We start from the raw sequence: 21,671 nt of genomic DNA, 5'->3' as shown, positions 1-21,671 counted from the left end.
CATTTCCTTTCTCATGATACGCCAGTTATAACATAACTGATGTGATTTCATGCATATTGTATTATACGGAGCGCCCGTAGGGACATTAGTATAGAAGGTAGATCTTTTTAAGGGGGTAGGTTTGTTTTGAAAAGCTGTTGATTTATATTTTGTGGGTTGGAAAATTATGGATTATGTGTTGGTTTATTTCAGGGTTATTTTTTTTCAAGGGTGCAGGAAAAAAACTAAGTTGGTGAATATAGACGTTAGGGACGCGTAGCGGCGCAAACTCTAGATCCTCTAGTGACTTATAATCACATTATAATGCATTATAACAGTGATTATAAAGCATTATAATAACACTATGATCCTCCGTGAGTGTCCAGCAATTCTGAAGTACTGTATCATGATACTTGGCCTTATTAGTAGTTATAAAGCTGCTGCACTACACTACGGTGACACTGGCATTGTCACGTATTGGACAAACTGTCACGTTTGATATCTGCTGCTAAAGGATGTCTCACCTGCACAAGAGACCATAAGCACAAGGGTTCATTTCTATATCTGCTGCTCTCTCTCTCTCGCTCGCTCTCTCTCGCTCGCTCTCTCTCGCTCTCTCTCTCTCTCTCGCTCTCGCTCTCGCTCTCGCTCGCTCTCTCTCTCTCTCTCTCTCTAATAAAATACTTTGTGATGTGTCTTATGAATATTGTTCTATAGTAGCATTATGAGTACTCTTGTGTGTGTGCTCACAACTATACAGAAATGATACAGTGGTATAAACAGATTATTATCAGTGGTGTAAAGTACATATAATCAAGTACTGTAATTAAGCAAAATTTTGAGGTACTTTTACTTTACCGGGGTATTTACAATTGTCTATACTTATACTCCACTGCATCTCAAATGTTGTACTTTTACTCCACTACAATTATTTGAAAACTTTATTTACTAGTTACTTTGCAGATATAAATATATTATATTATAAAACATACATTAACCACTTTAGCCCTATTTTATAACTAGGCTATTTGAAAATAGCCGATCTACAAGCTCACAACGCGTCGCATCGCGACGCGTTGTGAGCTTGTAGATCTGCTATTTTCAAAGATTTCATACATTTTGAATTCCAGACTTTTACTTGTAACAGAGTACTTCTACATTGCAGTATTGATACTTTTACTTAAGTAAAACATTTGAGTACTTTTTCCACCACTGATTTATAATGCATTATACACTTAAGTATGTTCATAATGAGCTATAGACGTGGGCTTCATAGAGAGTGTTACACCCAATTCATTGTCCTCATCTCATCAGTTTGACAGTGGAGGAGCACATCTACTTCTACGCCAGGCTGAAGGGATGCAGCCGCGACGAGGTGGAAGCCGAGATGGACCAAATGATTAAGGATGTGGGCCTGCCGCACAAGAGGAAGGAGCTTGCCAAGAACCTGTCGGGTATGTCATTGCGTGTGTGTGTGTGTGTGTGTTTGCGTATCATGCATGTGTGCGCATCTGTGCGTGTCCTTGAGGTCCGCGTGGAAACCTGGAAATCATGCACAGATGTAAATTCTTATTTGAGGTCATTCTGTTAATCTGTGTGTGCACACAGGTGCGTGGATATATCCGTTTGCTCGGTTTGGTGCGTACACATCCCCCGGGCGGCGATATCATCTGCAGATTATCCTTTTATTAACCCCTTCAGTCCGGGGGGAAGGCGTCTGTGTAATTTTTAGATGTCTTTGGCTATATTCAAAAATAGCAGATATGCAAGCTCGTAGCGCGGCACCGAGTGCCGCGCTACGAGCTTGTAGATCTGCTATTTATTTTTTAAATGTAAATATAAATTGTGCAAATCTTTGAATATATATATTTTGTGAACCTTTTTAACTCACATCTTTGCATCTGGGGGTTCTACATATGTCTTCTAAATCCTTTTTTAATTTATTTTTATTTTTTACTTATGTTGCAATATCAGTGGTTCTCAAACTTTTTTCATGTCAAACATGATATGTATTTGTCCACGGACCCCCAACATCTCAAAATATTTGGTTCCAGGGACGCCCAAGCAAAGATTGGAGTTAAAAATGTGTATATATATATATTCAAAGATTTGCACACATTTTCACGATTTTTCAAAAATAGTAGCGCAAGCGCGCTTGTATATCTGCTGTCTTTTTAATAGCCAAAGAAATCTTAAAAATGACAGAGATGCGTTTCCCGGTCTCAATGGATTAAATATGAAGTGCCTAATCTTCCTGTCAGAGTGTTCCTGTGCGGGGGTTGCATACATGCGCCTGTCTAGACACACGCACACACACACACACACACCTGTACTTTGTACCTGCATGTCACAGAGGCTGTAATTCATTGTCGGGGGTGGGTGGGTGGGGGGGTGTGGGGGAGGGGGGAGGTAGGGCATGAGCAAGTCCCTGCCTGATAAATTGTTCCTAGTCATGGATAGCTTGTGAGCAAAATCACTGAAATATGACTTTCAAGGTTGATCCACCCTGACATTTCTGCTACATTAGCAACGACACAGGACGCATTCTGAGCAGGGTTGCCAGATCTGCTTATTATAATTTCCCCCGCAAGAGCTTATTTGAAAATAGCCGATCTACAAGCTCACAACGCGTCGCATCGCGACGCGTTGTGAGCTTGTAGATCGGCTATTTTCAAATAGCCGATGTATTATGTTAAAGTGCTCACGTGGCCCATAGTCGCTTCTTTTGGGCTGGTTTTCCCTAGACCCGGTTGCTTGTTTCTCTCACAGAATCTGGCAACACTGATTCTGAGCAGCTTCTCTCTGCGAAAGCCTAGCAAAGTGTGTGGCAGGTGTGCAGTAGCCCCGGCAAGGCATATATACCCAGCACCCTGCCATCAATCAACCTCCTCGCGACGTGCAAAAAGGCAATAATAACACATCCTGGACGGAGCAAACGTGGCTGAGTGTGTCTGACACACTTCCTATACTGTAGTGTACGCCATTCCTTCACATCATTCTGCCACATCAAGTAACTAATGCCTAATAATAAGATGACGTGGTTAACGGGAGGTTTGCACGGTGTTTGTTGTTCTTTTCAAGGATTTCTGTTTAACTCCGAGAGGCAGCTTCTCATCTAAAATGTAACCTACATTTTTGACTTGTCATTTTTAACCCGTTAACACATTGACTGCCAATCGCGTAGATCTACGCGAACCTATTTAAAGCCGCAGCGTGCCAATCGCGTAGATCTACGCAAAGTGGTCTTTTTTGTATTTTACATCAGATTAAGTCATTACCTACATTGTCAAGAAAATTCATCCATCTAGATCTAGACCACAGAAAAGTTGTAAAATCTCATTATCTGGTCAAGTGATAACATAAAAACATGTTTTTACAAAACACTAAAGTCAAATAAAGTCAGGAGGTCCCCCAAATCCACTAATTTCAACTCAAATGTTTTATCCGAGCAACGAGCGGCTGCCTGTGAGGGGGAAACATGCAGCACCAGTGGAAAACATGAAAGAAAGTGCACGCCACATGTGCACGTGCACGTGCACCTCACATGCTTGTAATGTGCACGCGCAGCTGCCTGTTATCACTGGTCAGTGGGAGGGGGAGCATGCATGCAGCAACGGGAGGACGCATCCGCGTGCACGTCACAGGCTTGCTCTCCTAATGTGCACGGGCGGCGGCGATATACTTTCTCTGAACCCAAACACATCAGCCAAGCCAAGTGATGTGATCGCCTCATTGTTTACAAACACATAAAGCCGACATAGCCAAGCCGACCGAGTGATGTGATCCCTCACTATCATTGTTTACAAATAAATAAAGCCGACATCAGCCGAGCCGAGTGATGTGATCGCCTCACTACTATCATTATTTTCAAACAAATAAAGAAAAACTTACCGCGATCATGCAACACGACGCTCGCGTCGCCATGAATCCGGCAATGGAGTTTATTTTTATGGATAAATCCGTGCGCCATGATCGGCGGTTGCAGAGGAAGACTGCGAAGGTAGGACTTTGTTCTTTTTTACTGCGCCGTCCCGATCACCGTCCCTGGGCGCGGAGGTGAAGCCAGGGACCCCCAGGGGTCCCTGGCTTCACCTCCCCTGCTCTCACTCTCCTGTCCCCTCACCCTCCTGTTCTCTCTCCCCCTCTCTCCCTCCCGAGGCTCGACGACAAGTCCCAGGGCACTGTGTGTGTGTGTGCGCGCGCGCGCGTCTGTGTAGTTGTCGATCGCGTTGTTGAAACAAAGTGGAAACAACGTTGTTGTTTGAATCAAAGAGAAAAGGTTACGCACAGTGCGCGCACACGCCCCACAAAGACGCACACAAGAGTAGAGTTGCCGATCGTTAGTTGTAAACAGAGAAAAACGTGGGCGTGTGCGTGTGTGTGCGCGAGGCTGCACAGACGCGCGCTCACACACACACACACACACACACACACACACACACACACACACACACACACACACAGTCCCCCTGAAACAAAAAAAAGGCAATGCTTCTGTCCCGTGTGTTCGGATCATGCATCGTGCTCACAACCGTGTGTTTTGGATCGGCTAAATAGCCGATCCACAAGCTCACAACGCGTCGCGTGAGCTTGTAGATCTGCCATTTTTCCCCACTCGACTTGAAATGTGATGTATGTAGTAAGTTACGCGGTACAGATCAGATTGTTTTGGGCTGGTTTTCATAGACCTGGTTGCTTACTTCTCTCCCTCAACCTGGCGTCAAATGTGTCACGTGATCGCTAGCAGAGGGTCTCCAACCTGTGGGTCGGGATCTCAACGCCTCGTTGTGAGCTTGTTGATAGAAATACTTTATTGTCCTTGCGTAAATTCATTTTGTAGCAGGCAGGCAGGCAGGCAGGCAGACAGACAGACAGAGAAAGAAGAAGAGAGGGCTGGCTTGTAGATCTGCTATTTTCACAATATCTATCTGTGGAACCAGTCAGACAGACAGACAGAGAGAGAGAGAGAGAGAGAGAGAGAAGAAGAGAGGGCTGGCTTGTAGATGTGCTATTTTCACAATATCTATCTGTGGAGACAGACAGACAGACAGACAGACAGACAGAGAGAGAGAGAGAGAGAGAGAGAGAGAGAGAGAGAGAGAGAGAGAGAGAGAGAGAGAGAGAGAGAGAGAGAGAGAGAGAGAGAGAGAGAGAGAGAGAGAGAGAGAGAGAGAGAGAGAGAGAGAGAGAGAGAGAGAGAGAGAGAGAGAGAGAGAGAGAGAGAGAGAGAGAGAGAGAGAGAGAGAGAGAGAGAAGAAGAAGAGAGGGCTGGCTTGTAGATCTGCTATTTTCACAATATCTATCTGTGGAATCAGACAGACAGACAGACAGACAGACAGACAGACAGAGAGAGAGAGAGAGAGAGAGAAGAAGAGAGGGCCGGCTTGTAGATGTGCTATTTTCACAATATCTATCTGTGGAGACAGACAGACAGACAGACAGACAGACAGAGAGAGAGAGAGAGAGAGAGAAAGAAGAGAGGGCTGGCTTGTAGATCTGCTATTTTCACAATATATATCTGTGGAACCAGTCAAACAAAATGGTGGTCCCCAGTTCAAATATGATTATTTTGGGGGGTCACGCCCTAGCATCCCTTATTTTTATTTATTTATTTTCACAAATTCTCATAAATGGCATAAAATAAAATAAAAGCTGATCTAAAAGCTCAGTAAAAGCTTGTAGATCTGCTATTTGTTGCTATGAATACAGGTGTGGCTTGAGATTTTGACTTGTGTGGGCAAAAAGTTTGGAAAAGGAAGCTCTCGATGAATGTATTGATGTTGCACTTTGAACTTTGATATTATTATTTATTATTTGGAAGGAAAAAAAACATTTGAAAAAAAAATACAGTGAATAATGTTGTTTGAAATGAGCTGAAATAAGCTTGCACTTTGGAAACAGTGATAAATGTACAATAAAAAGCAGTTTTTTTTAAATTTATTTTTATAAACAAGTATTGTTTACATGACTGATGTCAATGAAGTGGCAAAATAAATGTCAAAGACTTTTGAAATCATTTTATGCATCTAAAGTGTGTCCTTTTACTAAAACCCTCATAACTCTGAATCTAAAGAAAAAGGTCTGTTTTTGGTGAAGACCAAGCTGTATTCAACTACCTCTAGCTAAAGAACGGAACATGCTATCAACTCACTTTTTTTTCAGAAAAAAAAGAAGAGATTCTAAGCTTTTTTTTTTAGATATTCCATTTGTTTATAGTCATAACACAAAATGTTCTGTGAGTCCTCAAATATGAGTCAGAATGGTCAAAATTCCTGGCACTGGCTGATCCTGCTATAGAAAAACCTCTGGCAGTCAATGTGTTAAGACCGGGAACGCATCGGTGTGATTTTAAGATTTCTTTGGCTATTCAAAAATAGCCAGATCTACAAGCTCGTAGCGCGGCACCGAGTGCCGCGCTACGAGCTTGTAACTCTGCTATTTTTGAAAAATCTTGAACGTTTAGTGCAAATATTTGAATATATATTTTTTAAAGGGAACTTTTGTAACTCAAATATTTGCTTCTGGAAGTCCCTGGAACAAAATCTTTCAGAAATGTTCGCATTAAAACATATTAGGGGTGTGCCCATATATCGTTCCCTGATATATCGTGATACATTTTCATGACGATATGTATCGCCGTGCTGTAAAAAAAAGAAATATATATATGTATTTAAAAAAAAATATATATTTTTTGCAATAATAATAATGCAAAAACAGTAGTATTCGTTTGCATTTGCTTTTTTCCCCCCCTTATATATTTTCATAATAAGAAAGTGCCATATATCATATTGTATTGATATCGTGAGCCCAATATCGTGTATCGTATCATATCGCAAAATTAGTGTATCTGCACACCCCTAAAAATATACATATTCAAAGATTTGCACACATTTTCACAATTTTTCAAAAATAGCAGATCTACAAGCTCGTAGCGCGGCACTCGGTGCCGCGCTACGAGCTTGTGTATCTGCTATTTTTGAATAGCCAAAGTATAAAATGACGGTTATAGCTGAAATCTCAAATGACACAGATGCGTTCCCAGTCTTAATGGATTAATCAAATCTTCCATCAGTCTTCCATCCACTGACGTTCTGTCGTTTCACACAGTCTGAGGGGCTTGTAGACACACGTCTGATGCCAGTTGTGATCGACTGTCCTGTCTCTCAGGTGGGATGCAGAGGAAGCTGTCGGTGGCCATCGCGTTCGTCGGGGGATCCAAAATCGTCATCTTGGATGAGCCCACGGCGGGGGTAGATCCGTACGCCCGCAGGGGGATCTGGGACCTGCTGCTGAAGTACAAACAAGGTATATGAGCTCTAGCAGTAAGGTACCAAAAAGCCTCACTTCAAGCTTTGAAGTGCCTGATATTTGTAGTATCGACTGGTCTAACGTCTCGCAGAGTATATATTTGATCTGGCTCCGTGGTGAGAAAGTCTGCGGAAGTGTGAGCCCTAGTTAAAGGTAAAGTGTTTAACTGACAGGCCTGAGGAGTATCGAATATGACTTTATACGGAGCTCTTTTTAAAATAATAAACTGTCAAATTCACAGAACTTATTTGCTTTAACCCATTGAGACCTGAAGCCGATTCTACATGTCTCCTGAATCTCAACAGTTTTCTGAAAAACGTATGTTTCTATATCAGCGGTGCTCAATATGTTTCATGTCAAGGACCCCCAAAATGATATGTATTTGGCCGCGGACCCCCATCAAAATATTTTGTTCCAGGGACCCCCCAGAAGCAACGATTTGAGTTAAAAATGTTCGCTTTAAAGCAATATATATTCAAAGATTACCACATATTTTCACGATTTTTCAAAAATAGCAGATCTACAAGCTCGTAGCGCGGCACTCGGTGCCACGCTATGAGCTTGTAGATCTGCTATTTTTGAATAGCCCAAAGTGTAAGATAATGCTTTTTAGCTCAAATCTAAAAATGACACAGTTCCAGGTCTCAATGGGTTAAAGGCTTGCTCCTTGTGACACTGTAAAATGTGGGTGGAAAGTAAATGATATCATTTGCACTGAAATAGATAGCAGTGGCAGCGAAAGACAAGTCCTCCGGAGAGCTTTTAATTGGCGTTGCCTTTTAACACAGTCGTTAAATGTCTTGCCACATCAGTCGACTTGACACTCTTTGGCCACATACTGTGCACACTTTTTTTGTGTGCTTGCCAGTAGCTGTAAGCAAGATGCGGACATTATAATAAGACACATTCCCTCCACAGCTAAATGTTTAATGTGCATCGAGCGTCATTCTGCCCTCACCGTCTCATTAGCTGTGTTCACACTAATCAAGCCCTTTCACTGCCATTGGAAAACAGAGATAACTCTCAAAACGAGAGAACACCCACAGTGTGGCTGGTTGAATGAGTCATGTTTTGTATGTTCTTCGTGGTCTGTTTTGTCAACCACAAAAGGCTATACTGTAGGGAGTCTATTTGTGTGAAAGTATATTGGGCTTGATATTGATGTTATGCGTCGTTAATTAGCTGTTTTTTTGTTTGTTTACAAAAGGGGCCAAATTGTCCCTTGTGTATGTTTGTTTTGATAGAATCCCGTACAGTATTATTCTTGCTGGCGGGGAAACAAACAAACAAACAAACAAACAAAACAAAAAAGCATTTTATAACTCTAAACTTCATCTATGAATCTCTTCAGGGCAGGCTATACCGAGTCATATTTGGACATGCAAAATGTCCAATAGGGATGGCTGCTTTTTGCCGCTGTTGAAGAGCACAATGTTTATTTAATTTAGCTAATTTAGTTAGTATGTGAAGAAACATGTACAACTTTGAATATTCCTCAGATCTTTGCATTCAAAGCGGCTGTTGATCGGAATCTTAAAATGTCAAGCTTGGGAGTCATAAAATGTATGCATGGACATCAAACCGTACTTAATTAGTTTTATTACTTAATTAATCAGTTTAGCACATGTTAGTGGAAACCAGTCGGTGGTATCAATTAATGGTCATAAAAGATCAATCAACACAGTATGTTGATACAGCCGTAGAGACTTATGTTCATTATGAGATTGTGATGACTTTTAAGGATGTGCCATATGTTTCTTTGGACACTTGGGCAATCAATGGGCATTTTCCATTGGCCTGTAGGAATCTGTCAACCATCTCCTGCGATTCTGCGGACAAATAAATATTAATCTGGGGGTCCTTGACATGAAAAAATGTGGGAACCACTGGTTTAAAAAATATTAGAAAGCAAGCCCTATTAACCAACTACACTTAAAGACGCACTGAAGTGACATTTTCGGTCATTTTATTTTGAAGGTTCAGCCCGAAACGTCGGCTCAACAACTCTAAACCAATCAGAAGGTCCCATCCCTTCAGGCTATGGGACGTTGGATCTCAATCACTTCAGCCGTGCTGGCACGGCTGGCACACGGCTAGTGTTTGTTTACAAGTGAGAGAGAGACGGCCAGTGAAGCACGTTTGCTACTACCTGGCTTATTTCTAACCTATAATGTTTTCAGATACATATTTTAGTGTGCAAATGAGTAATACACTCATCTTCAATGAGATTCAAAACGGAGTATCTCTGTAATTAAAATCAGCTGTGTTTGAAGAACGTGCAGCTATGGGAATCAAACAGGTGCATGTAATCAAGATTCATTTATATTCGTGAAGGCTGTATTATGTCATCACGCAGCACGTTTTCGTTTACAGGAAGTAATTAAGATTGGCTTTTTAGGGACTTTAGATGTAAAAATACACAAAAATGTTTTTTTTTCATTTTTTTTGGCATCTATTCTTAGGTATGCCCATATGATGACCACGGATATGCTCTAAAAGTGTGAAAAACATATTTTTCATTTCACTACACCTTTAAGAAAATCCCCAAATTGCTTATTATAAACAGACAGGCAACACTGGTAAACAGGAAACTCATTGATATGGGGCTCTTCATCTCTCCTACTCCCCTACCTGGTCACGCCCACAGTGGGCATGGCCAGGCCCACAGTGGGCGTGGCCACTGGCCAGGAATGAGGTGAATAAGAGGTTGGTCTATATGTCCGGAGCAAACCTCACAAATCACTGGACCAGTGCCACATAATGTCTTGTGCACTCTGCCAGTAGGACAGAGAAGTACTTCCACTAATAGTTTTTCACATGTTTTATACTTATATTATTACTTATATTATTTGATAACTAGAAAATGTGCTCCTCGGAGCACAGGTCTCCGCCAGTACTGTTCCTGATTAATCCTGTCTTACCTCACTTCAAAAGTATTTATTGGTCTCTATTTCATCATGCGTCTCGCTAGCCAATCAAAGCACATCCTTTCAACATATTGTCACGTGTCAAGCTTGACGCTTGACCAATGTTAGCTTGGTGGACACACGGAAGGACGAGAACGAAAACATAGTCTCCTGGCGGAGACAATAATATAATTTTTTGGGGATCACAAACGTATCCCACGATATCTTTATATCGTGGGACACGTTCGTGATACCACGTGATCAGTCTGCCAATGCCAGGCTAGGCTTTGATCGGGCTGAAACCTTTACCCAAATTTGGGGTCATATGTCATACAGTAGATATGTATGTCATAGATGACTGATGTCACGAGGTGGCCAGATGAAGTCTGAGATCCACATTATAGCCACGTGGTTCCCATGTTAATTCCAAGGACCACATGATTAGATTTTGACTGGTTGCTGAATGAACTGCTCGTCTATTAACTTGAATAAATCGCTCATATAGAGTTACTGTAACTTTGGTTGTTGAATAAATCGCTCACATAGAGTTACTGTAACTTTGGTTGTTGAATAAATCGCTCACATAGAGTTACTGTAGCTTTGGTTGTTGAATAAATCGCTCACATAGAGTTACTGTAGCTTTGGTTGTTGAATACATCGCTCATATAGAGTTACTGTAGCTTTGGTTGTTGAATAAATCGCTCACATAGAGTTACTATAGCTTTGGTTGTTGAATAAATCGCTCATATAGAGTTACTATAGCTTTGGTTGTTGAATAAATCGCTCACATAGAGTTACTGTAGCTTTGGTTGCTGAATAAATCGCTCACATAGAGTTACTGTAGCTTTGGTTGCTGAATGAATCGCTCACATAGAGTTACTGTAGCTTTGGTTGCTGAATAAATCGCTCACATAGAGTTACTGTAGCTTTGGTTGCTGAATGAATCGCTCATATAGAGTTACCTTTTATTTGCTGAATGAATGATGACCTGGCTACAGTACAAGGCAATCGAGTGCATGGCACCCCCTTACCTCCAGGACATGATTCACCCCTACACCCCTTCCTGCACATAGATCAGCTAACACAGGACAGATGGTCCCCCTCATTAGCTGGCCAATGCTCCAAGCATCCTAGACTCGTTTCCCTCCAGGCTCCCACGCTGTGGAATGAGCGACGTATGATATTTGAACTTTAAGTTAGCCATTTTAGAGTCTCTCTCTCTCTCTCTCTCTCTAAAGTGAGTTGTTCAGACCCTCACAAATGGAGATCAAGTCACATTCATCTATTTAGAGATGTTGAGATGACGGGTGAGGGAATGGTTTTGCTGTACTGTGGGAAATAAAGATATACTGTAGATAGATTCTAATTTTATGTTAATGTTTGGCAGAACGTACCTTGTCTTACGGCAACGCAGTGTGAAACAAACTGTTTAAATATAATTATTAGCTCAAAGCGAAATGCTTGCAGGTAACTTATGTTGAGAACAGATTGTACCAAAAAATAAGAAATGCAATCCAGGCCTCTGCTACAGGCCTCTGCTACAGTATATTTGTTTCTATGATGGAGAACCCTTTGTAAGAACAAATCGAGAAGACAATCGAAGTGTGAGGTGAATACATTATCTCTGAAACTGCAGGAGGAACAAGAAATACACATTTCTAGTTATTGTATTTGTCCGCTGAAATAGAAAATGCATATTTTACAAACCATTAGGCCCTATACAGCATGAATGTACAATCAACTCTGTACTATGAATGACAACAAATAGAAGTGAACAGTGATGACATATTCTGTTACATACTGTACAATGTAACGTGTAACTCCCCTGATGAAATGTAATGATGATGATTTAACACATAGTACAATAGATTAAGTTCAGTATGTGCAAAATTAAGTAGACAAATTATATTTACAGTGTACTGACCTGCCCTGCTTCCCTACTAGAGACTGAGGGTAGGACTAAAGGTATAGTTCAACCCCAAAATGACTTTTTTCCTGTCGATTAGTCACCCCATGTCACTTGAATTCATGGATATTTTTTAGTTTTTGGCGCAGTCCTAAGCCAATAATTTGATGACCAGCAGCGGTTCTGGTAGGCGACACAAAGAGTCTCCATTGTGTCTCCGCTGGTCGTCAAACTATTGGTTGAGGAATGCGACAAACACAAAAAAATATCCATGAATTCAAGTCTCCATGGAGTGACTAATTGATAGAAAACAAGTTATATTTTGGGTAAGCAATCCCTTTAAGGTTAAGGTGAGCAGGAAACATGAGCGCCCCCTAGTGATCGCTTTGTGTTTGTGTTAAAGGGCATGCTCAAAAGATCACATCATGCTGCAGTGACAATCTATTTTCTGCTTGACATATATTTTACTTTGTTCCATCTGTAAGAGCATTGAATCAGATTCTTTACCGACTGTTAACCGAGATAACATTTAAAACATTAATAATAATAATGTCTGACACAGTAATGTCTCGATTGGCTAGTCCCACTCCATAGCGCCGAGGGCACATATCCCATAGCCTGGACTCAATTGGCTAGTCCCGCTCCATGGCGTAGGCGGCACATATCCCATAGCCTGGACTCAATTGGCTAGTCCCGCTCCATGGCGTAGAGGGCACATATCCCGTAGCCTGGAGGAACGTAGGCCTGAGGTTAAAGATTTACAGAAAGAACAATAATTGTTGTAGAGAGTTTTGAAAAAATATTGGTTAATTGAGTTCCATGGCTTGCTTGCAGCATGCACAAGATGATGCTGATTGGTGTAGTGGACAATTTTAGCTGTGAATGGACAGACACACACACATACACACATACACACACACACGCAACAGGAAGTTAGGGTCATGTAGCGTCGTCAGGGGGTATTGTACGTTTTGTAAATTAAATAGTTTGATACTGCGTGGGACAACAATGGATGAGTCATGTTCTCTCTTCTCTGATCTGTGAGCTGAATAATTACTGTATGAGGCTATTCACACTGAACTTACTGACACATGTACTCACCAAAAGCTAAAGTCACAAAAGCTTATCCAACCAATAACATTCTCTGTCATGAGCAATTTGTTTTACGACGGCTCAAGTTTTATTACACACCGATTACAATTTCTTACAGCAGCTCCTCTGGCATTTCTGAAAAATTATACTCCATTTTCTGACCTATACTAATGATAACAGCAAATCCTCAAAACCATTGCATTCAACAATTGTCAATCTACTGCTGCTTAATCACATGCTTAATATGTGTTAATATCACGTAATCAGAAATAAATCTGAAGAGCAAGGACTACCAATATATTTTGGTGACGTTTAGATGTTTAGAAAACATTCAACACAACCTTTTTAACCCATTCAGACCTGGAACGCATCTGTGTCACTTTAGATTTCTTTGGCTATTCAAAAATAGCAGATATACAATAGATCTGCTATTTTTGAAAAATCTTGAAAAAAAATGTTTTCGATTTTTTTTCAAAAAACTGTTAGGATTTAGAAAACATTTTTAAGAATCGCCTCAGGTCTTAATGGGTTAAGACATACTGCAATTGCCTCTACAGCTAACGTCAAACATTTAAATAACACACCTAACACTTGTAGAAAAGCAAACGGTATGTCTATTTAAATATCATGCATAGCAAATGAGCAAGTAACAACCATGCATATACATACTCTATCAAAATAGGAAACAAGAAGTGATACAAAGAAAGAATAAGGAGTGCTAGGGTATAAAGTAAAGTCTGAAGAGGTCAGTTTTCAGACTGCGGTGGACATTGGGGAGTGAGACTGCAATCCTGTCTGGGGGGGTGAGGTCTAGGTCATTGGTTCTCAAAGTGGGGTCCGGGGACCCCCAGGGGTACTTGAGGGGGTTCCAGGGGGTCCCCAGCTAAATGATGGACAGGAACCAAATGGACCCTTATGGGTCTGTAACTCTGAGAGTGTACAAATGTACACTCTCAGAGTTAAATTGACATAGATTTTACAATATAAATTGCGGTCCAAGAGATAGAAATGCCATTAAATGGGGGTCTGTAGCCCTAATGCATGTCAAACTGGGGGTCTTTGAAATTAAAATGGTTGAGAATCACTGCTACAGCCGTAAAAACCTTCTCTTATGGGGGTCCCTGCCTGGCATATCTTTTGAAATGGGGGTCTGCAGGCTAATAAGTGTCAATTTGGGGGTCCTTGACATGAAAAGGTTTGAGAACCACTGGTCTAGGTCTCATAGGGTACAGGAGGTCGGTCAGGTGGATGACACCAGTTTCAGGACCTAATCTGATTACAGAGGAGAACAGGTATGATTAGTTAAATGATTGGCTAGTGGGAAGATGGGAGAACGTGCTTCGTATATCATCAACCTTCTCAGAGTAGGTAATGGAAGCTTCAGCGGTGAGGAAGTGAGTGGCGGTTGAGGATGGAGAAGAAGGTGTAAAAGAGCATCCTTGCATTGGAGTCAGAGAACTGACTCTTTAGATCAATATAAAGCAGACTTGGCGGTGGATAATGAGAGTGGGGAAGGCAGAGATGAGCGAATGGAAACGGGACAGGTCATCTGATTGGCCAGTTCTGTGCCACGTCCTTTCAAGCTGCTCTGAGACTTTTAACTCGGCCTCCGAGGGCTTCAGATAACCAAGGAGCTGGTGGGCAGATGACGGATGAAATAGCGGAGAGAGAAAGGAAGAGGCTGCAGAGCCAGTTGAGAGGGAGGGAGGGAGGGAGGGAGGGAGGGAGGAGAGAATTGGATAGAAGACAAGAGGGGGAGAGGGGTTTAGAGTCCTGACGTGAATTTATAACCTTCACACATGGGCCAAATCATGCTGTGAGATATTATAATGAAAAGCTCTAGGTATTAAATATGACGTGCGAACATATTTCAATGTGTACACTTTTCAATTGGATCCTATTTAATCAAAACAAGGGGGCTTATGTCTTTTGACTCCAAAGGAAATGCTGACGGGGACGTCAAGGTAATTCTCGGTATCATTGATCTGAATTCATTGTCTCAAAGAGTCAGTCATCACAGTTCCGCCCAATAATTCATCATACTGCCGGGGGCCGCACAATACCCATCTCTGCTCTGACAACACCGCGTTAAAATCCATATCCATCCATTTGATATAACAGGAGCAGGGAAGCTGAATTACAGAACTCAGGTTTCCCACGTGAACTTTATTGTTCATTGTGGGGAGTACAGCACCTTTACCTGAGACCAGTGTTGATTTTGACAGCAAATTGTGATGTAATTTTCGTCATAGTCTTTTGAAAAACAATATGTTTAGTTTTAGTCATATTTTAGTCGACTGAAATGTTTTAGTTTTAGTATAGTTTTAGTTGACTATATATCATAAGATTTTAGTCGACTATAATGTATTTTTGGCGGGCCGAAATATCATCGAAATGGCTGATTTTCACTTGCTGCATGCCGAAAATAGCAGATCTACAAGCTCACAACGCAACTTCTCCACTCATCCCTCACTAACATTTTAGTCTAGTTTTTATTTGTTGACGAAGTTGTCAATATATTTAGTCACAGTTTTAGTCATCATAGCTTTTTTTTTTTTTTGTTTTTATTTAGTTTTCCAAAGTGAAAAAAGGTAGTTGACAAACATTTTTCGTCTTAGTTTTAGTTGACGAAGACCCCCGCCCACCCACGACCCACATATTTGAGCTATGAATTTCTGCCGTAATGCACCGTAACACACTCAATCAGAATACCTTTGTGGACTGTCCGCAGTCCAAGCACATTTATTTCACTCCCAATTCACAGGTGATGCAGTGTTTTTTTTTTGTGTTTAATCCTCGTAAACCACAACTAATCCCTTGGAAAAAGTGTCTCCTCAGCCGACCTCTACACCTTATAGCATGCTGCCCATTCCCATGGGTCTAATTGAGCGAGTTGTTTTGATGAGTGCAGCACCACTCCACTCGTCTGTGGGTTACAGCAGGACATTTTGGTCGTTTGTGTTTATCCAGAAGGCTTCAAACATGCTTGGTGTAGCGTAAAGGATTTAAACGGAATAGACGGATTTAGCAGCTCAGAGGGTTGACGGGGAGTGACTGGGACGTGAGATTGGTGAGGAGGATCACAGGACCAAAAAATGGTTGGCCGGTCTAAAATGGCTGAACATGACTTTTTCTTCTTTTTTTTTTACCCCTCGATTTTGTAACCCTTTTTTCACCCGGTGCCAACTTGCTAAGTGATCCTGGGCACTACACTCCCCCCACCAGCCTAGGGAGGCCAGGGCCGAGCTCATGCCTCCTTCAATGCATGAGAGCCAACTGACCTTCTTGTCACCTGACAGGGGGGAGTTTCCCTGGTTGGACGTAGCGCGTGGAAGGAACACGTTATTCCAACCAGTTCCCTTCCCCTCCATCAGGCGCCCCGGCTAACCTGGGGGAAGCAGTATAGTGACCAGGATTACTACATGTTTTTGTGAGGCTATTAACTACCCTAGGAGACACGGGGAGAACATGCAAACTCCACACAGAGTAGGCCCTTTCGCCAACCCCACCTAGGGTATGGGCCTGAACATGACTTTTTGTCAATGAAGGGACCACTTTGCATGTTCTTTGTCCCTGCGTGGGATAAGTGATGACACAAACTTATCAGCTATTATTTATTATAAACATAGTGCTGTGGCCAAGACAACAAATTTGATAATGGCAGTATACCGTTTGGGAGTTAATTGTCTGTAATCAGATCATCAGATACCCGCGATTATCAGATATAAACTGACTGTGATAGAAAGTGTGTGTATGTGTGTGTTACAGTACATGTGGGAAAAACGGAACGACAAGCACTTTTTGCCGTGAACCCGCGCTGGGTAGCGATAATAATTGTTGTTGTTATTATATAATAATATTATATCAGCTTTGTATTTTAGCCCATACAGTACGTTTTGCCTTGGCTCCGTTCACTGGTGTAGTTGGGTCATAACGTTGCTCTAGGCAGAATTTGGTAGTTATTTATTTACTTTTAGGCAGAGAATTTCCAACTTGCATCGCAGTAGAGGTCAACAGTCTGGCCTACTTTCCCTCTGCCTTTTAACACTTTATAATATTCAAATAAACCAAAACGTTTTTGAACCATTGAAGAAAAATGTCTGCTTTTGAACTCCTACTCGTATCAGTAATTACTTACGTGCTCTATGATGCTGCTGCTTTCTACAGACACAAAGAGAGTTGAGCATGCCGGGACTTCATCACAGATCTAATTCACTCCCTGAGGTGGATGATATGAAAGGTGAATAAACTAGCAATCCATGCTTTTATTGCCAATGGAGTTATGCGTCTTGAATCAAAAGACCTAGGCAAATTAACCCATTAAGACCTGAGGCCGATTCTACAAATGTCTCCTAAATCCCAACAGTATTCTGATAAACGTAATATTTCTATATCAGTGGTGCTCAATCTTTTTCATGTTAAGGACCCCCAAAATGATATGTATTTGGCCACCGACCCCCCCCATCTCAAAATACTTTGTTCCAGGGACCCCCCAGAAGCAAAGATTTGAGTTACAAATACATATTCAAAGATTTCCACACATTTTCACGATTTTTCAAAAATAGCTATATTTGAATAGCCAAAGTGTAAAATAATGCTTTTTAGCTCAAATTAAAAAAAGTGACACAAATGCGTTCCAGATCTAAATGGGTTAAATAAAACCGGTTTCTCTTTGAAGCACTACTTGAGGGAAAGTGGATTCAAGAGAGAAGATTCAAAAGCCTCTATCGTTACATCCCATTATACAAAATAATATTCTTGGGTTTTGGCTCCTCGACATGGAAGAAACTAGACAGATACAGATATTCATGCTTTTTTGGGTTCTCAGAAACCTTTGGTCCGATCAAATTGCCACTCTGTAGTACACACCATCGGGTCATTTGGCACAGACACGCCAAGTTTGAGGCCACTCTGTCTGACGCCACCCGTGTTATTTCCGGGACAGACAGACAGACAGAGATTCTGTCTGATAGAAAGATAAGAAAAATAGGGGGAAAAATAAGAAATCACTTAAAGGTAGGGTAAGTGATATTTTTGGGTTAAAACAAAAAGTATTTTGTTAAAATGTTAAAGCACTATATTCTGATAGTAATCATTGCTATAGAGTGTTTGTTCAGTAACAGGAGTCTCCCCGTCTCTCCAGCTCTTTAATAAACAGAAAATACATTTTCTGGTACAGTAGGTGTCAAAATCTCAGCCAATCAGGAGAAAGTACCGATTTTTAAGCTTCATTTTTATAGTGTTCCAGTTCCAATTTTGCCTGCTCATTTCTTAGTGTCATCACTTCCAATTTCACTTGTTTAATCTATATCCTGATTGAGTTCTCTATCCTGATTGGATAAAATTGGAAATGAAACTGAAACTGAAACAAAAATGTATTTTCTTTTTTATAAAGAGCTGGAGAGACGAGGACACTCCTTTTACTGAACAAACACTCTATAGCAATGAGTACTATCAGAATATAGAGCTATTTAACACTTATTTTAACCAAAGAAAATCACTAACCCTACCTTTAACTAAAAACAACAATTGCACAATATCAGGCGCTTTTGCGAGCCTGCCGTCCAGCTGGCGGACCACGGCCACTTCACTTTGACTCAGACATAACCATAAACAAAGCCAATACACATATATAGGCATGTCACTATGACTCTGAGATATTACAAACCTGTATATAGGCATATATGGAGATCCGGTTTGTCTAGAGCCACAGATCCGACCGCTATGCCCATATATGCTCTTGTGCATATATGAGACCGACCAACTTCAAACTCGGCTCGCGCATTGGCAGGGACTCGAGGGGAGGACTCTGCCCGCCGCAGAGCGGAGTCATATATGGCTATGCAGTTGTACAGAACCACCGATCCAACCAATATGCCCATTCATAGGCATGCCAATAGGCATGCCAATACACAGGGTATGGGCATAATGACATCTGGGATCTCCATATATGGGCATAAAAGCGACACAGGTAGAGAGACGGTTACAATGATCTCCATATATGGCCACAAAAGGGACACAGACAGACATGTACAACGGGTACCCTGACAAAGCTCCTGACACTATAACTCAGACATAACGGTTGTTACACACACACTCCTACACGGATTGTGTGTGTGTGAGAGAGAGAGAGACAGGCAGACAGACAGACAGACAGACAGACAGACAGACAGGCCTTTAGTGGCTTTCGTTGCTATTTTGCTCCAAGATTCACACCCAAAAACTGGCTGTGGAGTTTGTTTTGTTGCCATGAGGACACAGTCATGAGTGAAAAACACAGCAGACAGCAGTTAGATGATAAGTGACTGCCACGCAGAGACAGATTGTGCTGCCGGCTTGTTTTGAACCGTTTTGATTCATGGCATCTTTTCTTGTCAAGCCGTTGCCAAAACAAACAAGTCCCCGATAATTGTTGTATGCTGAAAAAGCGCTCCTTTATATACTTTTCATTACATGCCGTCACATTTTCTTTGTATTTCTTGTCCCAGTCCATCCTGTCCTTTGATTTGCTGTCTCAGACACACACACTCTCAGTCAGGTATACAGCACGCGCACACACTACCCACCCACCCACCCACACACACACACACACACACACACACACACACACACACACACACACACACACACACACACACACACACACACACACACACACACACACACACACACACACACACACACACACAAAGAGAGGAACCATTTCAGTGCCTCTCTAACTGTGCCTGTTCAAGTGAAACCAATATTTTGTTTACTTCTCTCTCTCACTCTCTCTCTCTCACTCTTCAGGCCGAACAATCATCCTGTCCACGCACCACATGGACGAGGCGGACATCTTAGGCGACCGGATCGCCATCATCTCACACGGCAGGATGCGTTGCTGCGGCTCCTCCCTCTTCCTCAAGAAGTGCTTCGGCAGCGGCTACTACCTCACTCTGGTCAGGGGCGGCGATGAGAAGATGACCACGCAGCGCAGCGGCGTCACACACAGCCAGTCCAAAGAGGTGTGTGTATGTGTTATGTAACGTCTGGAGGCAGCAGTCTTCCACAGAAACATGCTCTCTGTCCTCTGCAAGCACAGGTATCATCCAATGCGGCACACTGGTTTTTGTTGTTTTTCAGTGGTGTACGACAGAGGTTCCAAAACCTTTACATGCTAACAACCCCCAAATAGTCCTCCTATTGCAAAATGGCTTTAAAAAAATATATTTTTTTTTTAAATAAAGTTTTTCTTTTTAAATATTTGGGCAATTTGGTGAATTTGCATTTTAAAACAAAATGAGACGCCAGAGATCGAGTTAATGACAAGCCCAAAATACCGACGCCAGGTTGAAAGTGGATAATCTGCATCGAAGGAGGCATGAGCTCGGCTCTGGGCTCCCTAGGCTGGCGGGGGGAGGGTAGCGCCCAGGATCGCTTAGACAATTGGCACTTGGTGAAAAAGGGTTGCAAAATCGTGGGATAAAAAAAAGAAAGAAAGTGGATAATCTGGCACAGTAATCTTATGAGTTGAATTTAAATTGAAATGTACAGTATTAATTTTCCTATCCTTTCCGCACACACATATATATATATGTATATATATATATATATATCTGTCTTTCTTTCATCCTCCTCTCCTGGGGTGCCGCGATCCTGGGACGCCCACATTGAAGACCTTAGGGTGGTGTACTGTACATGGCATTGGGATTAACAGGGATTGTTGTGATCAAAGCCCCGTTGCATTGTGAGATCATTACCCCCGTTTGTTGTGAAACCAGTAGCCCTGCCTCACACAATATTCCTATCCTAAAGAGATCCTTCCGTCAGGACTGCGTGCACCAGAAGGAAGGACTTATAAACAGCAAGCCCTTCTGACACAGCGGTAACCTTTCCGCTAGTCCATTATCGAACACGGCTCCCTCTGACTTTGCAGAGTGCTCTTTCCCGATCCCCCTCCCCCCGTAATGATCTGTGTTTAGTCTCCCCCAGCATGAGAATTGGCAGACACCTACGTGCTGGATGATACTAATTGTCGCCGGGGAAAGGGGTGATTCTTGATCTAGCTTGCCAATGGTGCCTCACGCACTTAGTTTTAATCAATAGGAGCAAATGAACAAGATGCACCGATGCCAGCGGGGCTAGAGCAATTACCATTAGTCTGCAGGCTCTTAGCAGTGAGCGGAGACATTTGTTTGAAATTAAATAAATAAACAAACAAACAAACAAACAATGGTGTTTTCATGGGAGGTAGAAAACTCTCCCTTAACCAAATGAGGACTTGGTGATTCAGGGTCCCCAGTCAGAAGACTTCGACCTGAACGGCGCTACAAAGAATTCAAAGCTATAGCTACTGAATGGAAAAGTTTTGCTAAATAAGAAAATAATGCAATCATGAAATGGAACTGGATGAGAGTTTGACAGTGAGCCCTCTGATGTAATTTAACTCTGTTTCTAAGTATTATACTGTCAACTTAAATGCTTTTAGACTCCAGACTACA

At 41.8% G+C, this 21,671-nt stretch overlaps 1 protein-coding gene across 1 annotated transcript in view; it reads left to right on the top strand.

Annotated features, from left to right (window-relative positions):
• Positions 1 to 21,671, top strand: part of LOC311034377 (phospholipid-transporting ATPase ABCA1) — a gene marked incomplete at its 5' end in the record, with an annotated part of 244,246 nt that overhangs the window by 70,869 nt on the left and 151,706 nt on the right. Inside the window, 3 exons of the mRNA XM_084042257.1 lie at positions 1,294 to 1,433; positions 7,147 to 7,284; positions 19,981 to 20,195. Coding sequence (XP_083898383.1) covers positions 1,294 to 1,433; positions 7,147 to 7,284; positions 19,981 to 20,195 — 493 coding nt within the window. The remainder of the gene's footprint in view (positions 1 to 1,293; positions 1,434 to 7,146; positions 7,285 to 19,980; positions 20,196 to 21,671) is intronic.

The sequence above is a fragment of the Gymnoscopelus microlampas genome, assembly GCF_963454915.1.
Source record: "Gymnoscopelus microlampas genome assembly, chromosome: 19".
NCBI classification, from domain to species: domain Eukaryota; kingdom Metazoa; phylum Chordata; class Actinopteri; order Myctophiformes; family Myctophidae; genus Gymnoscopelus; species Gymnoscopelus microlampas.
The sequence above is the reverse complement of the archived record's forward strand: the minus strand, read 5'-3'. Positions and strand labels throughout refer to the sequence as shown.